Raw genomic sequence first — 18,356 nt, forward strand, 5'->3', positions numbered from 1 at the left:
TCCATCTCGGTGCTTACAATCCAATTTGAGGAGACAAGGTCCCACACACAACTGTTATACCGTTAATTCTAAGAGGTGATATAAGCAAATGTAAGAATGAGGGATGCATAGCACTGAGAACACCACACACACATCCCCATGTGCTTTTTACCTGAGTGGTTAAGATATCGCTCTGAGAGGACAGCCCCAAACAGTCTTCAGAGAGGCTTGTTTCACTCTCATACTCGGATGCTGCTTCACCTTAAATGATAATAAAAATAGAGATTCAGTTGTAAAAACAGACAGCCAATAAATACTCCAACTTGCAGTACCTGTTTCTTCTCATTGACAGGACAAACTTCACTTTCATGTCACACAAAATGATTATACTCTTTGCTTGGGGACACCGGATTTCCTCTTAGGGATCGTAAGGATGAAAACCAGAAGCAAGTCCACCAATAATTAGGGCATTAAATCTCATTCAAATAGAAAAGATGTTCTAGCTGAGTAAAGGACTTTTGAGGAAAAGCACCTTGGGAAGAACATATTTAAAGTTTAAGAAGCAGTTACTTTCATTGTACTTGGAAACTCGTAAAATGTGCTCCCCCAAAGGCATAAACATTTAGTTCATTTCTATAAAATAGACGGGGGCAAACACAAAAACCTGGTTCCAATACCTATGTCTGAATCCACACTCTGCTCTTCTTGGCGATTATCCTCTTCCAAGCCAGTTTCCCTTTCGTCATCATCTGAAACCAATTCCTTGTCACTCAGAACTTCCTGGTTTTCAGACTGATGCCACACTTGTTTGGAAAGAGGATCAAACATCAAGAAAGGATCCTGGGTGTTTGTATTAGCGGTCAAGTCTTGCACTGCACTGCACCGTGAAGAAAATAAGCTATTAGAATATCTCGCTTCCTCATGAAGGTTATGTTCCTGGGATGCCTTTGCCGATGTCACCTGGTCACTGCAGTCATTTAAGCTATTCTTCAATGATATTAGGTTCTCCTCTGTTTCCTTAGATAGACCCTCTGTGGCAACAGCATTATGTCTGGTAGATGGAGACAGTGTATTGGTTACTTTACCAAGTAAGTGTTGGAAGCAGGGAAGCTCTTCATCCTCACTAGACACATTCTCTTCTGAGGACTCAGCCCCTCTTTCGTGACCCTGAGCCAAACATGTATGATGGGCTAAAGGGCCAGGGCTCCTTCTGAATTCTCCTTTTTGGACACTTTTGCTAAAAACAGCAGATCTTTCCTTAATGTCACTTTCAGCAAAGTTGCTATTTTCCTTTATTTTGTCATCATTTAACAAGTCATCAGGTGTCTCAGAACAAACCTGAGAAGCATGGCTTCTTCCCATAGGTTGTTCTAGATTATCTGAAATTAGACGTGGGGAGAAATCTGCATTAACAGCCTGAAGTGTGCCTTCATTTTCTCCTTGCCTTTTTATTTCAGGAAGTTGACAGTTACTTACAGGAAGACTTTGCTTATAGACTTCGGGTTGCATAAGACCTAATCTGAGCAAAGCACTTAATTTAGGTCCTCTGTTTCTATCTAGTTTTGCTTGAATGTTTTCACCACTGGAACCTACTTCATTAATACTAGAGCCTACTTCATTAGTACTGGAACCTACTTCATTAATACTGCTTGAGCTGACTTCTTTAAAAGTGCTTTCTCGAATGTTATTTTGGCTAATTGTGTTCACTGTACTTTGAATGATGCTCTCGTTTTCCATTGCTCTTTCAGGTGACATTACAGGTTCCTCAAACATTTCCTCTGACAGGTTTTTCTTACATATAGTTTTAACAGATGACCTGATGGGAGAAAGTGATGGTATAAGATATGGGTTTTGTGAAATCCCATGTTTATTTGCAATAACGAGCTCAGTTTTGTTGCCTCTGAACTGTGATGACTGACAAAGCCTAGTTACTCTTTTTGGGCTACGTTTGGCATGATCGCTCGGCTTCTTATCTTTTTGACCAGCCACAGGGAAGTCCACAGTTGTATTAATTGCCCGCACATGCTTGATTTTAGACTCACTCTTTCCCTGATTTTCTTCTTTTTGTCTGCATTCAGGAGGGACTCTTGGACTTTGTTCCCTTAAGGACCCAGAGTGGGCACAGACTGCTGCACATTCCTTTTCTGGATTTGAAAACAGAGCAAACGTCTGACGCTTTGAAACCTTGAACATATTCTGCAAATACTGTGTATCAAGTTCACTCTCTTCCATTTCTATGCTCCCCTCCTGAATGTGGTTAATGTCATGTCCCAGTGGATCCTGAAAGTCCTCTGTGTCGTTTCTAATATCTTTAGAACAACCATGGATAAGTTCCTTGGGGCTTTCAATTGCTGCACACAGACTCACATGTTGATTTGGTGCTGTCTTTGCCTTCCCTAGGGTGTCAGCTTCCAGTAATGAGATACTATCCTGAGTGCCATAATCAGTATCAGGTACCAAGGAAATACTGGTACTCTCTACAGATCTTTCAATTTGCAAACCTTTTCCTCCACTTAATGTCAGATCTTTGGGGTCTTTGGTACTATTCGACACTTGAATTTTTCCTAGGTTCTCCTCTCTTTGAAGGCTAGGATTAACAAACTCTTGAAGTTTATTAGAACTAGAACAGTGAGTAAAAAAACCAGGTATGTTTGTTAAATTTAGTTCTGGATAAGTGTCACTGGCAAGTCTTTTATTTATTTGTTCGTGTGGCTTGTTACTCTTCTTGGCTCCAGTTGTAGGTGCTTTATCTCCCATGAATTGAAGCTTTTTGCCGTGCCTGACTGGCATTTGGCTGGAATGTTTTTTCTTCATCTCTTCACTGCTAGAACAACTATCAATTTGTAGTTCAGTATGATTAGGTGGGCTTGGGTTTCTACTGACTACTAGTTCAAGTGCATGAATCTTCCTGGTAGAGGACTTCCTCCTCAGCCTATTTTTAGGTGCTTTTGAACTATGGATATTCAATTCTAGTTCTGTATTGCCTATACTGCTGCTTATAGGTTCAGGCTTAGTTCTGAAAGCAGATTGTTTTTCCAATGACTCTGTTAGGTTAGCATTTTTCTCTTTCTGAACATAATCACCTTTCATTTCAGTCTCAGGACCATTACTAGTAACATGCATCCCATGACCATTCTGCTCTGTTTGGTCAGTTCCCTCAGTTATTTTTTCAGGAGTCTTTGGAATAACTGCCAAATCGACTTTCTTGATAAAATCCTCAGGATGAAGGCCTGATGTACTTCTCCTTTTACGCTTTAGTTTATTTGTGAGGGGGCGCTCTTGTGTTATCTGAGGTTCTACAGTAGATGCTCCTATAATTAGATCTTCAGCTATGTGGCTCAAGTTAGGGAGGCTTGCCTTCCTCCGATAGGTTTTCCCAAATATTTTATCTTCAATATTACTCTCTACTGGTTTGGAGTGGACTCTTTCACTTTCACGTATTAAAGCACCATGAGGATCACTGGCCATTAAGTCTATTTTCTCTGAAGAACCCAAATATCCATCAACTTCCTTTGGAACTTCCACTGCACAAGCTACTTCAGTGTTTGATTCAAATCCCCCATCACGTGAGTCGTTAGAAGTTAACATTTCATCACTTCTGGAAAACCATTCATTAACTTTCTGTATGCTACTATTCACTGTTATCCAAGGAAACTCTTGGGAATCTCTAGGACTGTCAGAGCATGCAGGTTTCTGCTTATTCAGTTCTTTTCTCCCATATAGGGGATCAGCATTCAGAACTACCTTTTTCTCTGTACTGGGAGTCTGCCTATCATTACATGTGTCCTTACTTTCAGCCCATCTGCTCTGTTGGCTCTTTGCTAAGACAGGCTCTTTGCTTTTATTACAGAATTCAGCCTTTTCTACATTCATTCTGTCTTTAGTGAGTAATAAACTGCTGTTTTCATGTTGTAATGAGCTGGCATGAGTATCTGTGCCACATGGCTCCACATGCAAGTTTGAAACAGAAATACCCTGATACTTTTCTGGATGCGTCTCAGTTTCATGCTTCTCAGTGGTGGTCAAATCTTTATTACTGAATTGATGATGTTCAGCCTTTGTTATGTCCTTCTCAGAAAACTCACAAGCAGCTGGAAAAAACAAAAAACAAAAAAACCAAGGTCAAGAGGCAAGAGAAATGGGAACATATTGTATATGTATAACTGATTCACTTTGTTATAAAGCAGAAGCTAACACACCATTGTAAGGCAATTATACTTCAATAAAGATGTTTAAAAAAAAAAAAACAAAAACCAAGGTGCTTAAAAACTGAATTATTATGAAAAAAATATGTACTTAATACAACTTAGTTGAGGGGGAATGAAGGAACTGGCTATTCTTAGAGACACCTCCACTATCAAGTATACTGAAGATGTAGCTCATACTCCTTTGCTTAATTCCTATTTATCTAGATTCTCATTATTTCCACTCAAAATACTTAGAATTTTAATTTCAGAATTCTCCCTACTCATAAACCATACCTCCTATTTCGCTAAACTCTAACAGTGAATTAAAAGCACAGTTTGAGACTCACAGACATGGAGAACAGACGTGGTTGCTAAGGGGGAGGGAAGGTGGAGGAGAGATGAAGGGGGAGTTTGGGGTTAGCAGATGCAAACTAGTATATATAGAATGGATAAATAATAAGATCCTACTGTATAGCACAGGGAACTATATTCAATATCCTGTGATAAACCATAATGGAAAATAATATTACAAAACATGTATATATATGTAAAACTGAATCACTTTGCTGTACAGCAGAAATTAACACAATATTGTAAATCAACTCTACTTCAATCAAAAAAAAAAAGTACAGTTTGGGCATCAGACATATAGTGCTCTGTTCTGTCTTCAGACTCATACTCCCTCTATCTAAATACCAGTATGCAAAGTATGAAATAAAAACACAGCAGTTAAAAGTAAAGGCAACAACCAATTACATAGGGTACTATTATAACCATATCAGTCTAGTGCCATTGTCAGGCTGTACCATGACATCTGAGAAAGAACGATATTCTAACTCTGCCAAGAAATGTTGTGAATTATAAACGTCCCAAATGGTTCTTCAGAATAATCTAATTACAGTACCGCATCTACCTATTCTTTCTTTAGTGCCTGTTAAGTTGGAAGACTTGCCATTACCCTTTTTTGCAGGATTCAAACTGGCTTCAGCCTTGGCTCCTTGGGGGGTGATTTCTAACAATTCATGGTCTCCTACACTATAGGGAAAAGACAGAAGCCTTAGTGAGAAACAGTAGTTTATATGCGCACATAGTTGTCACATGATCAAGTATTTTAGCTCCTCTAGGTAGGGTTGCAATAAGGGTGATCAATTTGATTTACTTTTTGAAATCTGCGCTCTCCTTTGGTAACTTCTATTCAAAATGAAATGGTCAAAGACTGAGAACATACAGTCACAAAAATCACAGCAGTAGTATAGAACATTGCTTTATGAACATACAAATGAGAACTAAAATTTAAATGATGGCCAAATAATAGCTAAAAGATAGTAAAGAGAAAACCAACAAAACTTAAAATATATCTTAATGAGAATACAAGCACAAAGTTATCTAAACAAAGGGAGCACTGGGATGGAACAGACATTCCAATAGAATGCAAAAGCACACCACTTTGCAGCACTGCCTTCTGTGCTTCTTTTCAGGCTAAAAACCATTTTCTCCCAATTGAGAGATCAGGAAAAAGTCATTTGCAAACAAAATCTGATTGGCAATGACACCATCACAGATCTTAGGGTCAAGCAATAATTCCTAAGGAAAGCAATTTGACAACCCGGTTGGGGGCTGCTTGTAGATTATGGTTTAATTTAGGTAGACAAAGTTTGAGTTACAGACGGAATAAAGGAACAAAGGAAGGAAAGAATTGAAAACTGAGTACTCTAATGTTTTCAACAGCCACAATTATCACTGAGTCAACACTACCATACACGAGGAACTAAGCTAGGGCACAACCATCTGCTGGAAGTAAGTCTGTGCATAGTTCTACTGTTACTTTAAACTCTTTCAAACTCTTTACTAAGAAACCAACCAATGAAGCAAAAAGGGTATTTTCTAGACTTCCCTGGTGGCGCAGTGGTTAAGAATCCGCCTGCCAATGCAAGGGACACGGGTTCGAGCCCTGGTCCGGGAAGATCCCACATGCCGCGGAGCAGCTAAGCCCGTGTGCCACAACTGTTGAGCCTGTGCTCTAGAGCCCGCGAGCCACAACTACTGAACCCGTATGCCACAACCACTGAAGCCCGCGCACCTAGAGCCTGTGCTCTGCAACAAGAGAAGCCACCGCCATGAGAAGCCTGCGCACTGCACTGAAGAGTAGCCCCCGCTCGCAGCAACTAGAGAAAGTCCGCGCGCAGCAACGAAGAACCAACGCAACCAAAAATAAATAAATAAATAAATAAATAAATATTTTTAAAAAGGATATTTTCTCAGCTATAAAATGAGGAGATTAAAGTAGATGGTCTTTAAGGTCTATTCCTATGCCATGATTCTAACCTAAAGAAATACCAATCCTTAATATTAACTAGATACAAAAATGCCAGCTTCATAGAAAAAGGCTCTCTTTGACTCACCTGCAATAACTGGCCTTATTAACTGTATCTTCAGAAGAATCAGATCCTAAAAAAATTCCCCAAATACCCCCAAATAACAAATCAATAAAAGGATTTTTATTGAAAGGGTTAAACTCAAAAAATACACTTGTTGCAAAACATATCTTCAAGAAATATTTACTGAGCACCCACTACATGGCAGGCACAATGATACATATGTCAGGCAATACAGAGAAGTGGTCATAAGCACAGGTTTGAATCACAGCTCTGTCACTTACTAGCTTTACGACCTTGGCAAAATTTCTTAACCTCTCTGTGCCTTAATTCCCTCATCTGTAAAATAAGTATAATAGTAGTAATCACCTCAGGTTTGTCATGCATCTTAAATGAGTTACACAAGTAAAACACACCAGTGTGTACAGTACAGTAGGTGCTCCTAAATATTCTCTATTACAATTATTTTGATTATTTTTATGAGGCAATACCTGTTGTCTAGGAACTTATGGTCTTAAAAGGGGAAAAGACACAAGAAATTTCAAAAGAATCTGATAAGTACTATGGCAAACATTAGTGCTTGGGAGCTCAAAGGAGGGCCGTTCTTTCCAATTATAAATATACTCTAAACGATAAGACATAGAGAGACCTGTTTGAACTGAGCTCAGCTGTTCTTAAAAGTCTTTCTAGTCTAGTACAAGTTATCTTAGATCCCTCCAAATGCTGTAGCCCACTCATCACATTCTTTCTTAGCCCTACTCTCCACATTTCCAAAGTATATTTACACATACTTATAACCAGACATCCTTTCTTTTGCTGTCTTTACAAAGTAAGGTTCTTTAAGGTGAGACCTGCATCTTTTACATTATTTATAACACACCATAAGGCTAGTAAAATTATTTTATTTTCACTTCCCAGAGCTCCCTGCCACTGTATAAATTGTGACCAAGGTTTTTGGTAAAACTCTTAGACAAGGAATCCAGCAACTATTATTCTAAACTTACAAAATCTGAGACTCTTACCCAATTCAATGTAGACAGACTTTTTCTGAGGTTGTATCTGCTGCTTTGTCCTCAGAGATCTCACAATTCCAAGGTTAGAGAGCTGGACACTAAGACTGGTTTCCTGCTAAGCAGTAAAGAATGATCAACAAATTGTTGGCCAGTTCTGTGCTTTTTTTTTCTTAACAGAAACTCAAAGCCATGGACAAAACAAATAGACCATTATCAATTAGCTAACATTTATGACACCTCAAAAAAACACTTCGCAAACTACACACCAGAATGTATGAGTTTTGTGTGCTTTGAATACTTTTCCCCTCTCTCTGTTGTTCTAAATTTTTCTAAACTAAATATGTATTATCTGTGTAATATTTTTAAAGATAAGGAAAGCATTTTTTTTCTTTTTGGTTTTTTTTTTCATTGTCTTTCTTTTTTAATTAATTAATTTATTTATTTATTTATTTATTTTTGGCTGCATTGGGTCTTTGCTGTGCGCGGGCTTTCTCTAGCTGTGGTGAGCGGGGGCCACTCTTCGCTATGGTGCGCTGGCTCTTCATTGCAGTGGCTTCTCTTGTTGCGGAGCACAGGCTCCAGACGCGCAGACTCAGTAGTTGTGGCTCACTGGCTTAGTTGCTCCGCGGCATGTGGGATCTTCCCGGACCAGGGCTCGGATTCATGTCCCCTGCATTAACAGGCAGACTCATACCCACTGCCCCACTGCGCCACCAGGGAAACCAGAGAACTATTATTTTTAAGATCTTCATTATTCATTCACATATGAATAACAACAGCGCAAATCTCTGCATTTTCTTTGACAATTACACTTTTAACTTGAAGCAATTTTCAAATGTTAAAAACCAATTTTTTTTTTCCAGGCAACTTTTCAGAGGCAATAAAATAGAAGATAATTCCTTGTCCCTGGAGAACTGCCATAAGATGGTTATTTTAAAAACTAGCAAGCTGACCATCAGTGTCCTTGTGGCTATCTTAGACAGATATGAACCAAAATATGTTCATCAGAATGAACAAAGCACTAAAACCGGGGACCTTCTCTCGTCTCCTTTAACTCTTGTTTGGCCACTTAATTTACCATCTTCCCTTGTTTACTGACTTTTTATGTAAATCCATAAGCATCTAGCACACTCACCAATTCCAAGTGCTCAATAAAGAGATGTTATCAGAATACACAAAAATGGCCTTACCAAGGTAGGATTTTCAGGTACACTCTGTCGAAGTCTTTTGGCCCGGTTTCGGTAGCCCATACTTTGAATGATAGAAACTTCCTCCTTCAGATGCTCAGGAGAGTTATTTTCCTTTTTTGAAAAGTTATAACTGTTTGCAACTGTGAATTACAAAGGAAAACATTATTTTTGCTGTTAGAAAAAAATGTATTAATTGTAAGCAAAGAACCAAGAGAAAGCCTGTGTATGCTCTTTGTTGTACAATATTAAAACAATGCATTAAAGGTTGCCTATACTTTTTTAAAAAATGAACTTCAGAAGTTCTACTCCTAGGAAATGAACACACAGACCAAAGTTATTTCTACTCTTTTTTTTCCCACCTTAATACTAACAAATTTGCCTATTAATACCATATTTCACTGAAACTAAGATACCAGTGATATAAAATGCACCATTATTTTCTGTACCACTAAGAAAGAAAACACTAAATTAAACAATGACACACCATTGATGGTAAATTGCTCCCAATTTTGGAGATGTGCAAATAAAAAACGTGCATCTTAGGATGGATAAAATAAGGTGTGAGACCAGTGGGAATGATTTAAAAAATAGATTACAGATAAAGAGCTAAAGTTAACCTAGACCAAAAGGTCTTATCACCTATTCATATAAGATAATTCCACAAACTTCCATTTTAATAGATGGCCACTTGAGCATTGGCCCCTGGGGTTATGCAACACTTACTCTGCAATCCTGTGTCAAGCTCAAAAGCATGAATGACCTTCAATAGCTCTTCAACAAGCTGACTAAATCTTGTACTTTCTTGTAGGCTTCTGAAAGTAAATTGTTTGAAAGACACACTTAGCAAGTGATTACCAACTTTTTAAGGACACTAAAATAAGGAAAGACATGTAAACAAATAAAAAAAGAAGTAGCAACAGTTAAAAAAAAAAACTATATGAAAAGAACAGAGCTATTAGTGACATTACACTAATCAAAACATCATTGACAGCAGAATAAAACCACATAGCAGTATTGATTGTTTTTATAATTTTTTTTGGCCATTCAAACTTACCAAAAGCCTATAACTATCTAAAATAATAGTACTTTGAATCCACAGTAGATATAAATCCACTGCATAGAGAACTTATTATTCTTAACATCTGAATCCCATCCACCCAAACTGCCACTTCTAGCTCTCAGGGATTTCTGCCAAATGATGATTACATTATTTCAAAATCATAGATAGATAACAATGTCCAAAGAGAGATTTTGGTTTAGGACAGTTGTAGGACAACATACTTTATTTATTCATTTACATATCTGAGTGACTACTATGTGTCAAACATTGGAAAAACAGTGTTGACTGAGACAGACAAAGCCAGTGCCCCAATAGAGCTTACATCCTGGCCAGAGGGACACACAATATATAAATGCATTGCATATGTGTGTGTGTAAATAAGTAGAAATATACGCAAGGAAGAAAAATAAAAGCAGGATCAGGACAATGGGGGCAGGGTGGTACAGTCCTATATTAGATAAGACTGCAAGTTCTTGCATCATTTAGAAGGATTAGAAAAAGGCAATGAATTGCTAGTACCTGTATAAGGCAGATGTACTGTAAAATTTTCAGAAAAATGACTTTAGAAATAATTTACCCTGTCAGCTAAACACCCTTTTTTATATATTTTTCTACTGATGAGTGGTTTGATAGGAATACCAGCTATGTTATTATGGAATTTCTACTTTTTCCTGTTGTTGTCACTTCCAACCCCCCAACTACCCAAATTATATACCTTCTGGTTATATCATTCTTACACAAAGGACACTGTGAAGGCCCTTTCTTCTGGTTGAGAAGTTTCAGCATACAAAATCTATAAATTTTAAAGAATGAAAAGAACAACTCAAGTTACATTTTTTTTTTTTGCAGAGAGAATATTCAAAAAGCAAATAGCCATGAAAAGATAATCTCACAACTGTCCTTAAGAGCCATTTTAAAGGTAATGGCAGGTGAATTAAAACCAATGGCCTTTAATTGTTTTTAGATGCTGCATAATCAGAAAACAAACTATATAAGCAAAGATCTATGAAAACTGAACTTACACGCATATGGCTTACTGTTATGATCAAATAAAACATTAAAAGTTAATATGGTGTATTTAATGATATACTCATAATTATTTCATGCTGCATAATCAGACAAAAATGGTAAGTAGTTCAAGTAAAATGATTATAATTAGTTTAAAAACTCAGCACCTCAATACAGAAGTTACAGTAATCAAGACAGCATGGTACTAGCATAAGGATAAACATATACATAGATGGAATAGAATGAGAGTACAAACATACATCTATGTTATTGTTGATTTTTAACAATAGCACCAAGACAATTAAATGGAAAAGGAACAATCTTATCAACAAATAGTGCTGGGACAGCTAGATATCCACATGCAAAAAAATGAAGATAGACTCCTACCTCACACAATACAGAAAAATTAACTCAAAATGGATCACAGAACTAAATGTAAGAACTAAAACTATAAATGTTTGTGACCATGGGTTAAGCAATGATTTCATAAATAAATAAATGGCAAAAACACAAGCGACCAAAGAAAAAATGGGTACGCTAGACTACATCAAACTTAAAAACTTCGGTGCTACAAATAATACTATGAAGAAGGTGAAGGGACAATCCACAGAATGAGAGAAAATATCTGCTAATCATATATCTGATAAGGGACTTGTATCCAGAATATATGAAGAACTCTTAAAATTCAATAAAAAAAGAAATAACCCAATTAAAAAATGGGCAGAGGATATGAAGAACTATTTTTTCCAAAGGAGATATACAAATGGCCAATAAGCACATGAAAAGATGCTCGATATCATTAGTCATTAGGAAAAAGGAAATCAAAGCCACAATGAGATGCCACTTTATGCCCACTACGATGGCCCTAATTAAAAAGACAGATAATAATAAGTATTGGCGAAGATGTGGAGCAACTGAAATCCTCATTCATTGCTGGTGGAAATATAAAACAACGCAGTCACTTCAGAAAACTGTTTGGCAGTTCCTCAAGATGTTAAACAAAGAGTTACCATAAGACTCTGCAGTTCTACTCCTAGGTTTCTTTCCAGGGGAAATGAAAACATAAGCCCACATAAAACTTGTACACAGGACTTCCCTGGTGGCACAGTGGTTGAGAATCCGCCTGCCAATGCAGGGGACACGGGTTTGAGCCCTGGTCCAGGAAGATCCCACATGCCACAGAGCAACTAAGCCTGTGCGCCACAACTACTGAGCCTGTGCTCTAGAGCCCGCGAGCCACAACTACTGAGCCCGCATGCCACAACTACTGAAGCCCGTGCGCCTAGAGCCCGTGCTCCGCAACGAGAAGCCACCACAATGAGAAGCCCGTGCACCGTAACGAAGAGTAGCCCCCCGCTCACCACAACTAGAGAAAGCCCACGCACAGCAATGAAGACCCAACGCAGCCATAAATAAATAAATAAATAAAATAAAAAACAAAACAAAACAAAACAAAAACCCCTCAAGGCTGGAAGAAATCATGCTCCTTTTTATATTCACAATGCCCAACAGAGTATCTGCCATAATCAAGCTGCTCACTAGACATCTAAGGAATGAAGGAGGCTCACTCAGGGTTTTAGAATGGCTTTGGATAAAGAACAATTTTGTTGTTTGTCTCAGACGCTGAATATGGCTAAGAAGACTTGAAGATCATATGCAACATGTTCAGAGTCAGCTTCCTTTTTTTTTAAAAAAAAGATTTTAACATTTATTTATTTAGGCTGCGCTGGGTCTTAGCTGCAGCATGCAGGCTTCTTAGTCGCAGCATGCGGGCTTCTTAGCTGCAGCATGCTGACTCTTAGTTGTGGCATGCAGACTCTTAGTTCTGGAATGCATGAGGGATTCTAGTTCCCCAACCAGGGATCGAACCCCGGCCCCCTGCACTGGGAGCACAGAGTTTTACCCACTGAACCACCAGGGACGTCCTGAGTCAGCTTCCTTAAGAAAGGAAAATACTGCTCCCATTGGCTGGTGGTGTCCATAAAGATCAACGTTCCCTTAGGAAGAAGACAAAAGAAGACTCAAAAGAGAGGTGGAACGGAAAAAAGTGAAGAGAGCAGAAGTAGCTGTGGTGATGATTATTAAAAGCAGTGATTCACTGATACAACCAATATTTACTACATGTCCAGTATTGTTCTAGATGCAAGAAATTCAGTGGAAAAGGAAAACAAAATCCCTGCTATTATAAAGGACATAGTATTATGGCGAGGGAGGTGACTGGGGAAGGGAGTAGAGAGAAGATACCGACATTGAAGAGAGCCAGGAAAGAAGATTTAGGGAGCTGAAAAGGCAGTGGGAATGGTGAGCCAGCAGACACTTAGAGAGCACTTTTTACTGGCCAGGTCCTTTAGCATGCATTGCTCTCTCTCAGTCTACACAACCCTAAAGTATTATCTTCATTTTACAGTAGAGACTTGTCCCAGATCATACAGTAATCAAGTAAATGGTAAAGGTGATACTGGATCTAGGATTGAACTGTAGCAAAGCCCATGGTTTTTCCACCAGAGAAAGTAAATGTAGGTAGGTTTGGTCAAGGAGACCCAGGGGTCCTTCTTCACTTATATAGTTGCTTGAACTACCACGTTGCACTTGACAACAATTCTATAGTTTAGGGGACAGGGGTATCAAAAAGCTACCTGCTTTGTATATAAAGCCCATTTAAACATTTATTTATTTATTTGGTGATATTGGGTCTTAGTTGTGGCATGGGGGATCTTCGTTGCCGTGTGCGGGACCTCTGTTGTGGCATGTGGTATCTTTAGTTGTGGCATGCGGGAGGCATGCGGGATCTAGTTCCCCGACCAGGAATCAAACCTCGGCCCCCTGCACTGGGAGCGCAGAGTCCTAACCACTGGACCCAGAGAAGTCCCATAAAGCCCATTTAAAGAGCCACAAAATAGAGGCTACCACTCCTTGAGAAGATGCAAATACTACCTGCACTCTACCATAATGGCTCTAGGAGGCATCAATGCATCACACTGGCAAATGGCACAATTCAACAATTCAGAGTAGAGGTAGGGAGGTAATTCCCTAAACATAGTACTGCAGAATACAGCAGCTAAGATATTGCATGATAAGTCAAGCTATAGATGTTGCAGCCTGTACAATAATTACATAAGTAACACAGGAGAACCAGATACGTAGAAATCAACCAAGATATTATGAGTTCCAATCTTTCTTTATGCTAGAAAAAGAACAGACTCATAAAGGTTATTAAACTCAAAAGAGAAAATGAACTTGTACATGACTTGAAAAGACTGAGCTAAGGAAAATATTGACAGATCAACAGAACAGTGGCATGTCTTTCAGGGCTCAGAAGAATTTATTAAACTCTGTTTTAGAGCCCTGGGGAATCTATGTGATGCACTAATTAAATGAAAACACATATACAAGTTCTACATAAGGTTCTTAGTGAAAAGGTCTAAGACAAGTTTTGGGATTCTTGGGTTTCTAAAGCCCAATGGTTAAGGAAAGGCAATACATTTTTTTTTTTTTTAAAGTATGACCCTATTTCTTTTTTTTTTTTTAATTAATTAATTAATTTATTTATTTATGGCTGTGTTGTGTCTTCGTTTCTGTGCGAGGGCTTTCTCTAGTTGTGGCAAGCGGGGGCCACTCTTCATCGCGGTGCGCGGGTCTCTCACTATCGCGGCCTCTCTTGTTGCAGAGCACAGGCTGCAGACGCGCAGGCTCAGTAGTTGTGGCTCACAGGCCCAGTTGCTCCGTGGCATGTGGGATCTTCCCAGACCAGGGCTCGAACCCGTGTCCCCTGCATTGGCAGGCGGACTCCCAACCACTGCGCCACCAGGGAAGCCCGGCAATACATTTTTAAAGAAAACGCAGTATGTTTTCTAAAGGGCAGCTACAGCTCTTTAAGAAAACGCTGATGGAGAATAGTAAAATCACACTGCCACAAACAAATTTGGGGGACTTTTCAGAGTACTCATTTTTGAGCACATCTACACCCTGAACAGTTTAACAAGTTATGGAAACTCATCTAATTTTGAGTTGCTTGTCCAAGTCTATCCTGGAAGGAAGCAATGAATTAATAGTTCTAAGTATAGGCAAAATAAAGGCAAGCTAACTTTTGGCTACCTTCAGTTATATTGGGTGCCCTGGCTTACTATCAACAGAGCTAAGATAATGGACAAATACGGTCCCTTGTTAAAGGAAATAAAGACCCTGAGAGCTCCACAGCTTAGCGTCTCAGCATCCACTTATGTTGCTGGTCCCACCAAACCTTGTCAGTTTGTATAAATAAGGCTCTGTTTTCTTTTCTTTTTTTTTAAATTTTATTTATTTTTGGCTGTGTTGGGTCTTTGTTGCTGTGCACAGGCTTTCTCTAGTTGTGGCAAGCGGGGGCTACTCTTCGTTGCGGTGCACGGGCTTCTCACTGCGGTGGCTTCTCTTGTTGCGGAGCACGGGCTCTAGGCGCGCGGGCTTCAGTAATTGTGGCACATGGGCTCAGTAGTTGTGGCGCATGGGCTTAGTTGCTCCATGGCATGTAGGATCTTCCCAGACCAGGGCTCAAACCCATGTCCCCTGCATTGGCAGGCGGATTCTTAACCACCGCGCCACCAGGGAAGTCCAAGGCTCTGTTTTCTTTTTTTTTTGGCTGCGTTGGGTCTTTGTTGCTGTGCACGAGCTTCCTCTAGTTGTGGTGAGCGGGGGCTACTCTTTGTTGTGGTGCGTGGGCTTCACATTGCGGTGGCTTCTCTTGTTGCAGAGCACGGGCTCTAGGCACACGGGCTTCAGTAGTTGTGGCACGCAGGCTCAGTAGTTGTGGCATGCAGGCTCAGTAGCTGTGGCTCACAGGCTCTAGAACACAGGCTCAGTAGCTGTGGCGCACGGGCTTAGTTGCTCCGCGGCATGTGGGATCTTCCCAGACCAGGGCTCAAACCCGTGTCCCCTGCATTGGCAGGAGGATTCTTAACCACTGCGCCACCAGGGAAGTCCTAAGGCTCTGTTTTTTTGATCAAACCTCTGGTTTGTACTTTAGTTCCAACAATTAAGAAGCTATCTTTTTTTCTTTTTTTTAATTTTTATTGGAGTAGAGTTGATTTACAATGTTGTGTTAGTTTCAGGTGTACAGTAAAGTGAATCAGTTATACATATACATATATCCACTCTTTTTTAGATTCTTTTCCCATACAGGCCATTACAGAGTATTGAGTAGAGTTCCCTGTGCTATACAGTAGGTCCTTATTAGTTATCTATTTTATATATAGTAGTGTGTATATGTCAAGCCCAATCTTCCAACTTATCCCTCCCCCACCTAGAAGCTATCTTGAGCTCTTCATCTGGGAGATTCTGCCTAGGTTCCTTGCCCAGTATCCCAGTCCCCTGAGTCAAGGCTCTTGTCTCCTAGGGATGAGAATCTACCACTAACCCTCAGCCTCCTATGGCTGGGTCCCTGCTACTTTTCTTCCCTTGTAACTACCACCTTGAACTTCTCATTTCTGCTGCTAGACTCCTGAGAGACTATGTTCAATCTACTTGCTAGATTATCCATCTCTTGCCTATTTCTAGACCTCTGACATACCAACCTATTACTAGATTACAGAATTCCCTGGTGTCATGATCTAATGTATCCAGCCATGAAACGTCCCCGACACTGACTCACCACTTATCTGGATCTCCTCAGTTAACTGACCCCAAGACTTGCCTTACTTGGTCTATCTGGTCTTTAAACCTCAGACTTCCTTGGTCTAGTCCCTTTTAGTATCCTCCATATAAGTGTATAGACAGGTTATCATTCCAGAGCACTGCTTCTCAAACTTTAATGTGCATAAGAATCTCCTGGGGATCTTGTTAAAATGCAGATTCTGATTCAGCAGGTTTGGGGTAGGGCTGAGATTCTAGGAAGTCCCCATGTGATGTGGTTGCTACAGACCCAGACCCATGAGTCCCACTTTGAGTAGTTAGTTTCTAGAGCTGTGTTGTCCAATACAGCTGCCACATGTGGCTATTGAGCACTTGAAATATGGCTAGTCCGAACTAAAATGTACTGTAAGTATGGAAAAACACAAGCTTTCAGAGACTTACTACAAAAAAAGAATGTCAAATATATCATTAATATTTTTATATTATATTTTGAAATGATAAAATTTTAGCCATAATTGGGCTAAAAATATATAACTATATTAATTTCACCTTTTAAAAAAACCTTTTGGTAATGTGGCTACTAGAAAATTTAAGTTAGATTTATATGGCTCAGATTATATCTCTTTGGACAATGTGGTCTAGATCTTTCAAAAAGTATTACACATTTCATCTGTTGTTTGGAAACTGCAAGCTAATGCATCAATGGCCTAAGTAATATCTTCTAAACTGGTACCATTGTACTTTTTGTATATCTCATGAAAGATTTCAGAACTACAGTCTTACTCTGGTCAATAAAGCTGCGTTATTGTTAGCAATTAGAGTCCACCTTGAGAAAATACAATTAATGCTTGGGGGTATTTTTCTGAGCTTTCTTATCATATAGATCAAGGTGTTATTCAGACTATAAAGGTATTACAGAAGATATTTCATGAAAAAGTTGATCTATCACACAGGCATTATACTAAACTTTTAATTCTAACATATCACTTAAAATATGGCTGGCTATTCTGCTTTTCCTATCCTCCATATTAGAAATTGCAAGCCTTTTTCACTCTCCTCCAGTTGCCAACTTTAACCTTCTCAATCTCAACAGATGTCTTTACCTCCAACTTCACTGAATAACAACTATTTCTCTTTCTAGCATCCATTTTCTAGTTCCAATCCCTCTGCCTCCTCTTGGATCTTTCTCTCTTGCAAATATCATCTCCCCTCTGAGGGCTCCTTCCTTTTGTAATACAACTCCTCTATATATATGAAAAGTTAGTTTCTTTGTCCTGAAGATATTCTTTCTTCTCTTCATACCTTTGCTCATATTATTTCCTCTGCCTGTAAAACTGCCTTCTTCCACAAGCTCTCAAAGTAATGAATGTTCATAATTTAATCTCTTCTTTACACACTATAATACCGTATATTCATTATTCAAGGTGACGGGAAAGCATACAGTACATTTCAGAAAGATTCTTGTCAAGAAACAGTGAAAGTCCCGGCATTTAAAAGGTTAGCCTTCAGCTATCTGTAACCTTTTAAATAGTGGGACTTCAAAATTTTGCTTTATAAAGGTATTGATCTACAAAGAAAATGGCCCTATACCACAGACAGTTTGAGAAGCTTCCCTCTAGAGGTCACAAAACTAAAAATTCTTGAAGGAGAGTTAAAGCTGTGCTGCCATGACACCTGACCAGGGAGAAGGGCCTGAAGAATGAGAAGGGAACTGTTGGGAACAGATCTAGGCCAGTGGGGTGACCTGGAAAAGGGGTGAGAGACAGTGGAAATGGGCTCTAGATCCTTGTTGGGACAGACAAATAGCAAGAAGGTAAAATTCAGAGGAAGGAAGGGGCTGGCCAGCTGGCAGACTTGTGCTCAGAGGATATCCCTCCAAAGGGAACAGGTTTCCTCCAGCTTCAGCCAGCCCTCACTATCCTTAATGCAGAAGCTTTTCA

The 18,356-nt window shown here is 39.3% G+C and overlaps 1 protein-coding gene across 2 annotated transcripts in view; it reads right to left on the reverse strand.

The window, feature by feature from the left end:
• The window catches only part of BRCA1 (BRCA1 DNA repair associated), a 59,495-nt gene that overhangs the window by 31,276 nt on the left and 9,863 nt on the right, over window positions 1-18,356 (reverse strand). For both annotated transcript variants that reach the window (XM_059907263.1, XM_059907262.1), the window contains exons 4-11: window positions 10,520-10,597; window positions 9,468-9,556; window positions 8,745-8,884; window positions 7,564-7,666; window positions 6,569-6,614; window positions 5,125-5,201; window positions 657-4,070; window positions 152-240 (exon numbers count right to left, since the gene is read on the reverse strand). In XM_059907263.1, the coding sequence (XP_059763246.1) occupies window positions 152-240; window positions 657-4,070; window positions 5,125-5,201; window positions 6,569-6,614; window positions 7,564-7,666; window positions 8,745-8,884; window positions 9,468-9,556; window positions 10,520-10,597 (4,036 nt within the window). The remainder of the gene's footprint in view (window positions 1-151; window positions 241-656; window positions 4,071-5,124; window positions 5,202-6,568; window positions 6,615-7,563; window positions 7,667-8,744; window positions 8,885-9,467; window positions 9,557-10,519; window positions 10,598-18,356) is intronic.

Source organism: Balaenoptera ricei, chromosome 20 (genome assembly GCF_028023285.1).
Source record: "Balaenoptera ricei isolate mBalRic1 chromosome 20, mBalRic1.hap2, whole genome shotgun sequence".
Classification (NCBI taxonomy): domain Eukaryota; kingdom Metazoa; phylum Chordata; class Mammalia; order Artiodactyla; family Balaenopteridae; genus Balaenoptera; species Balaenoptera ricei.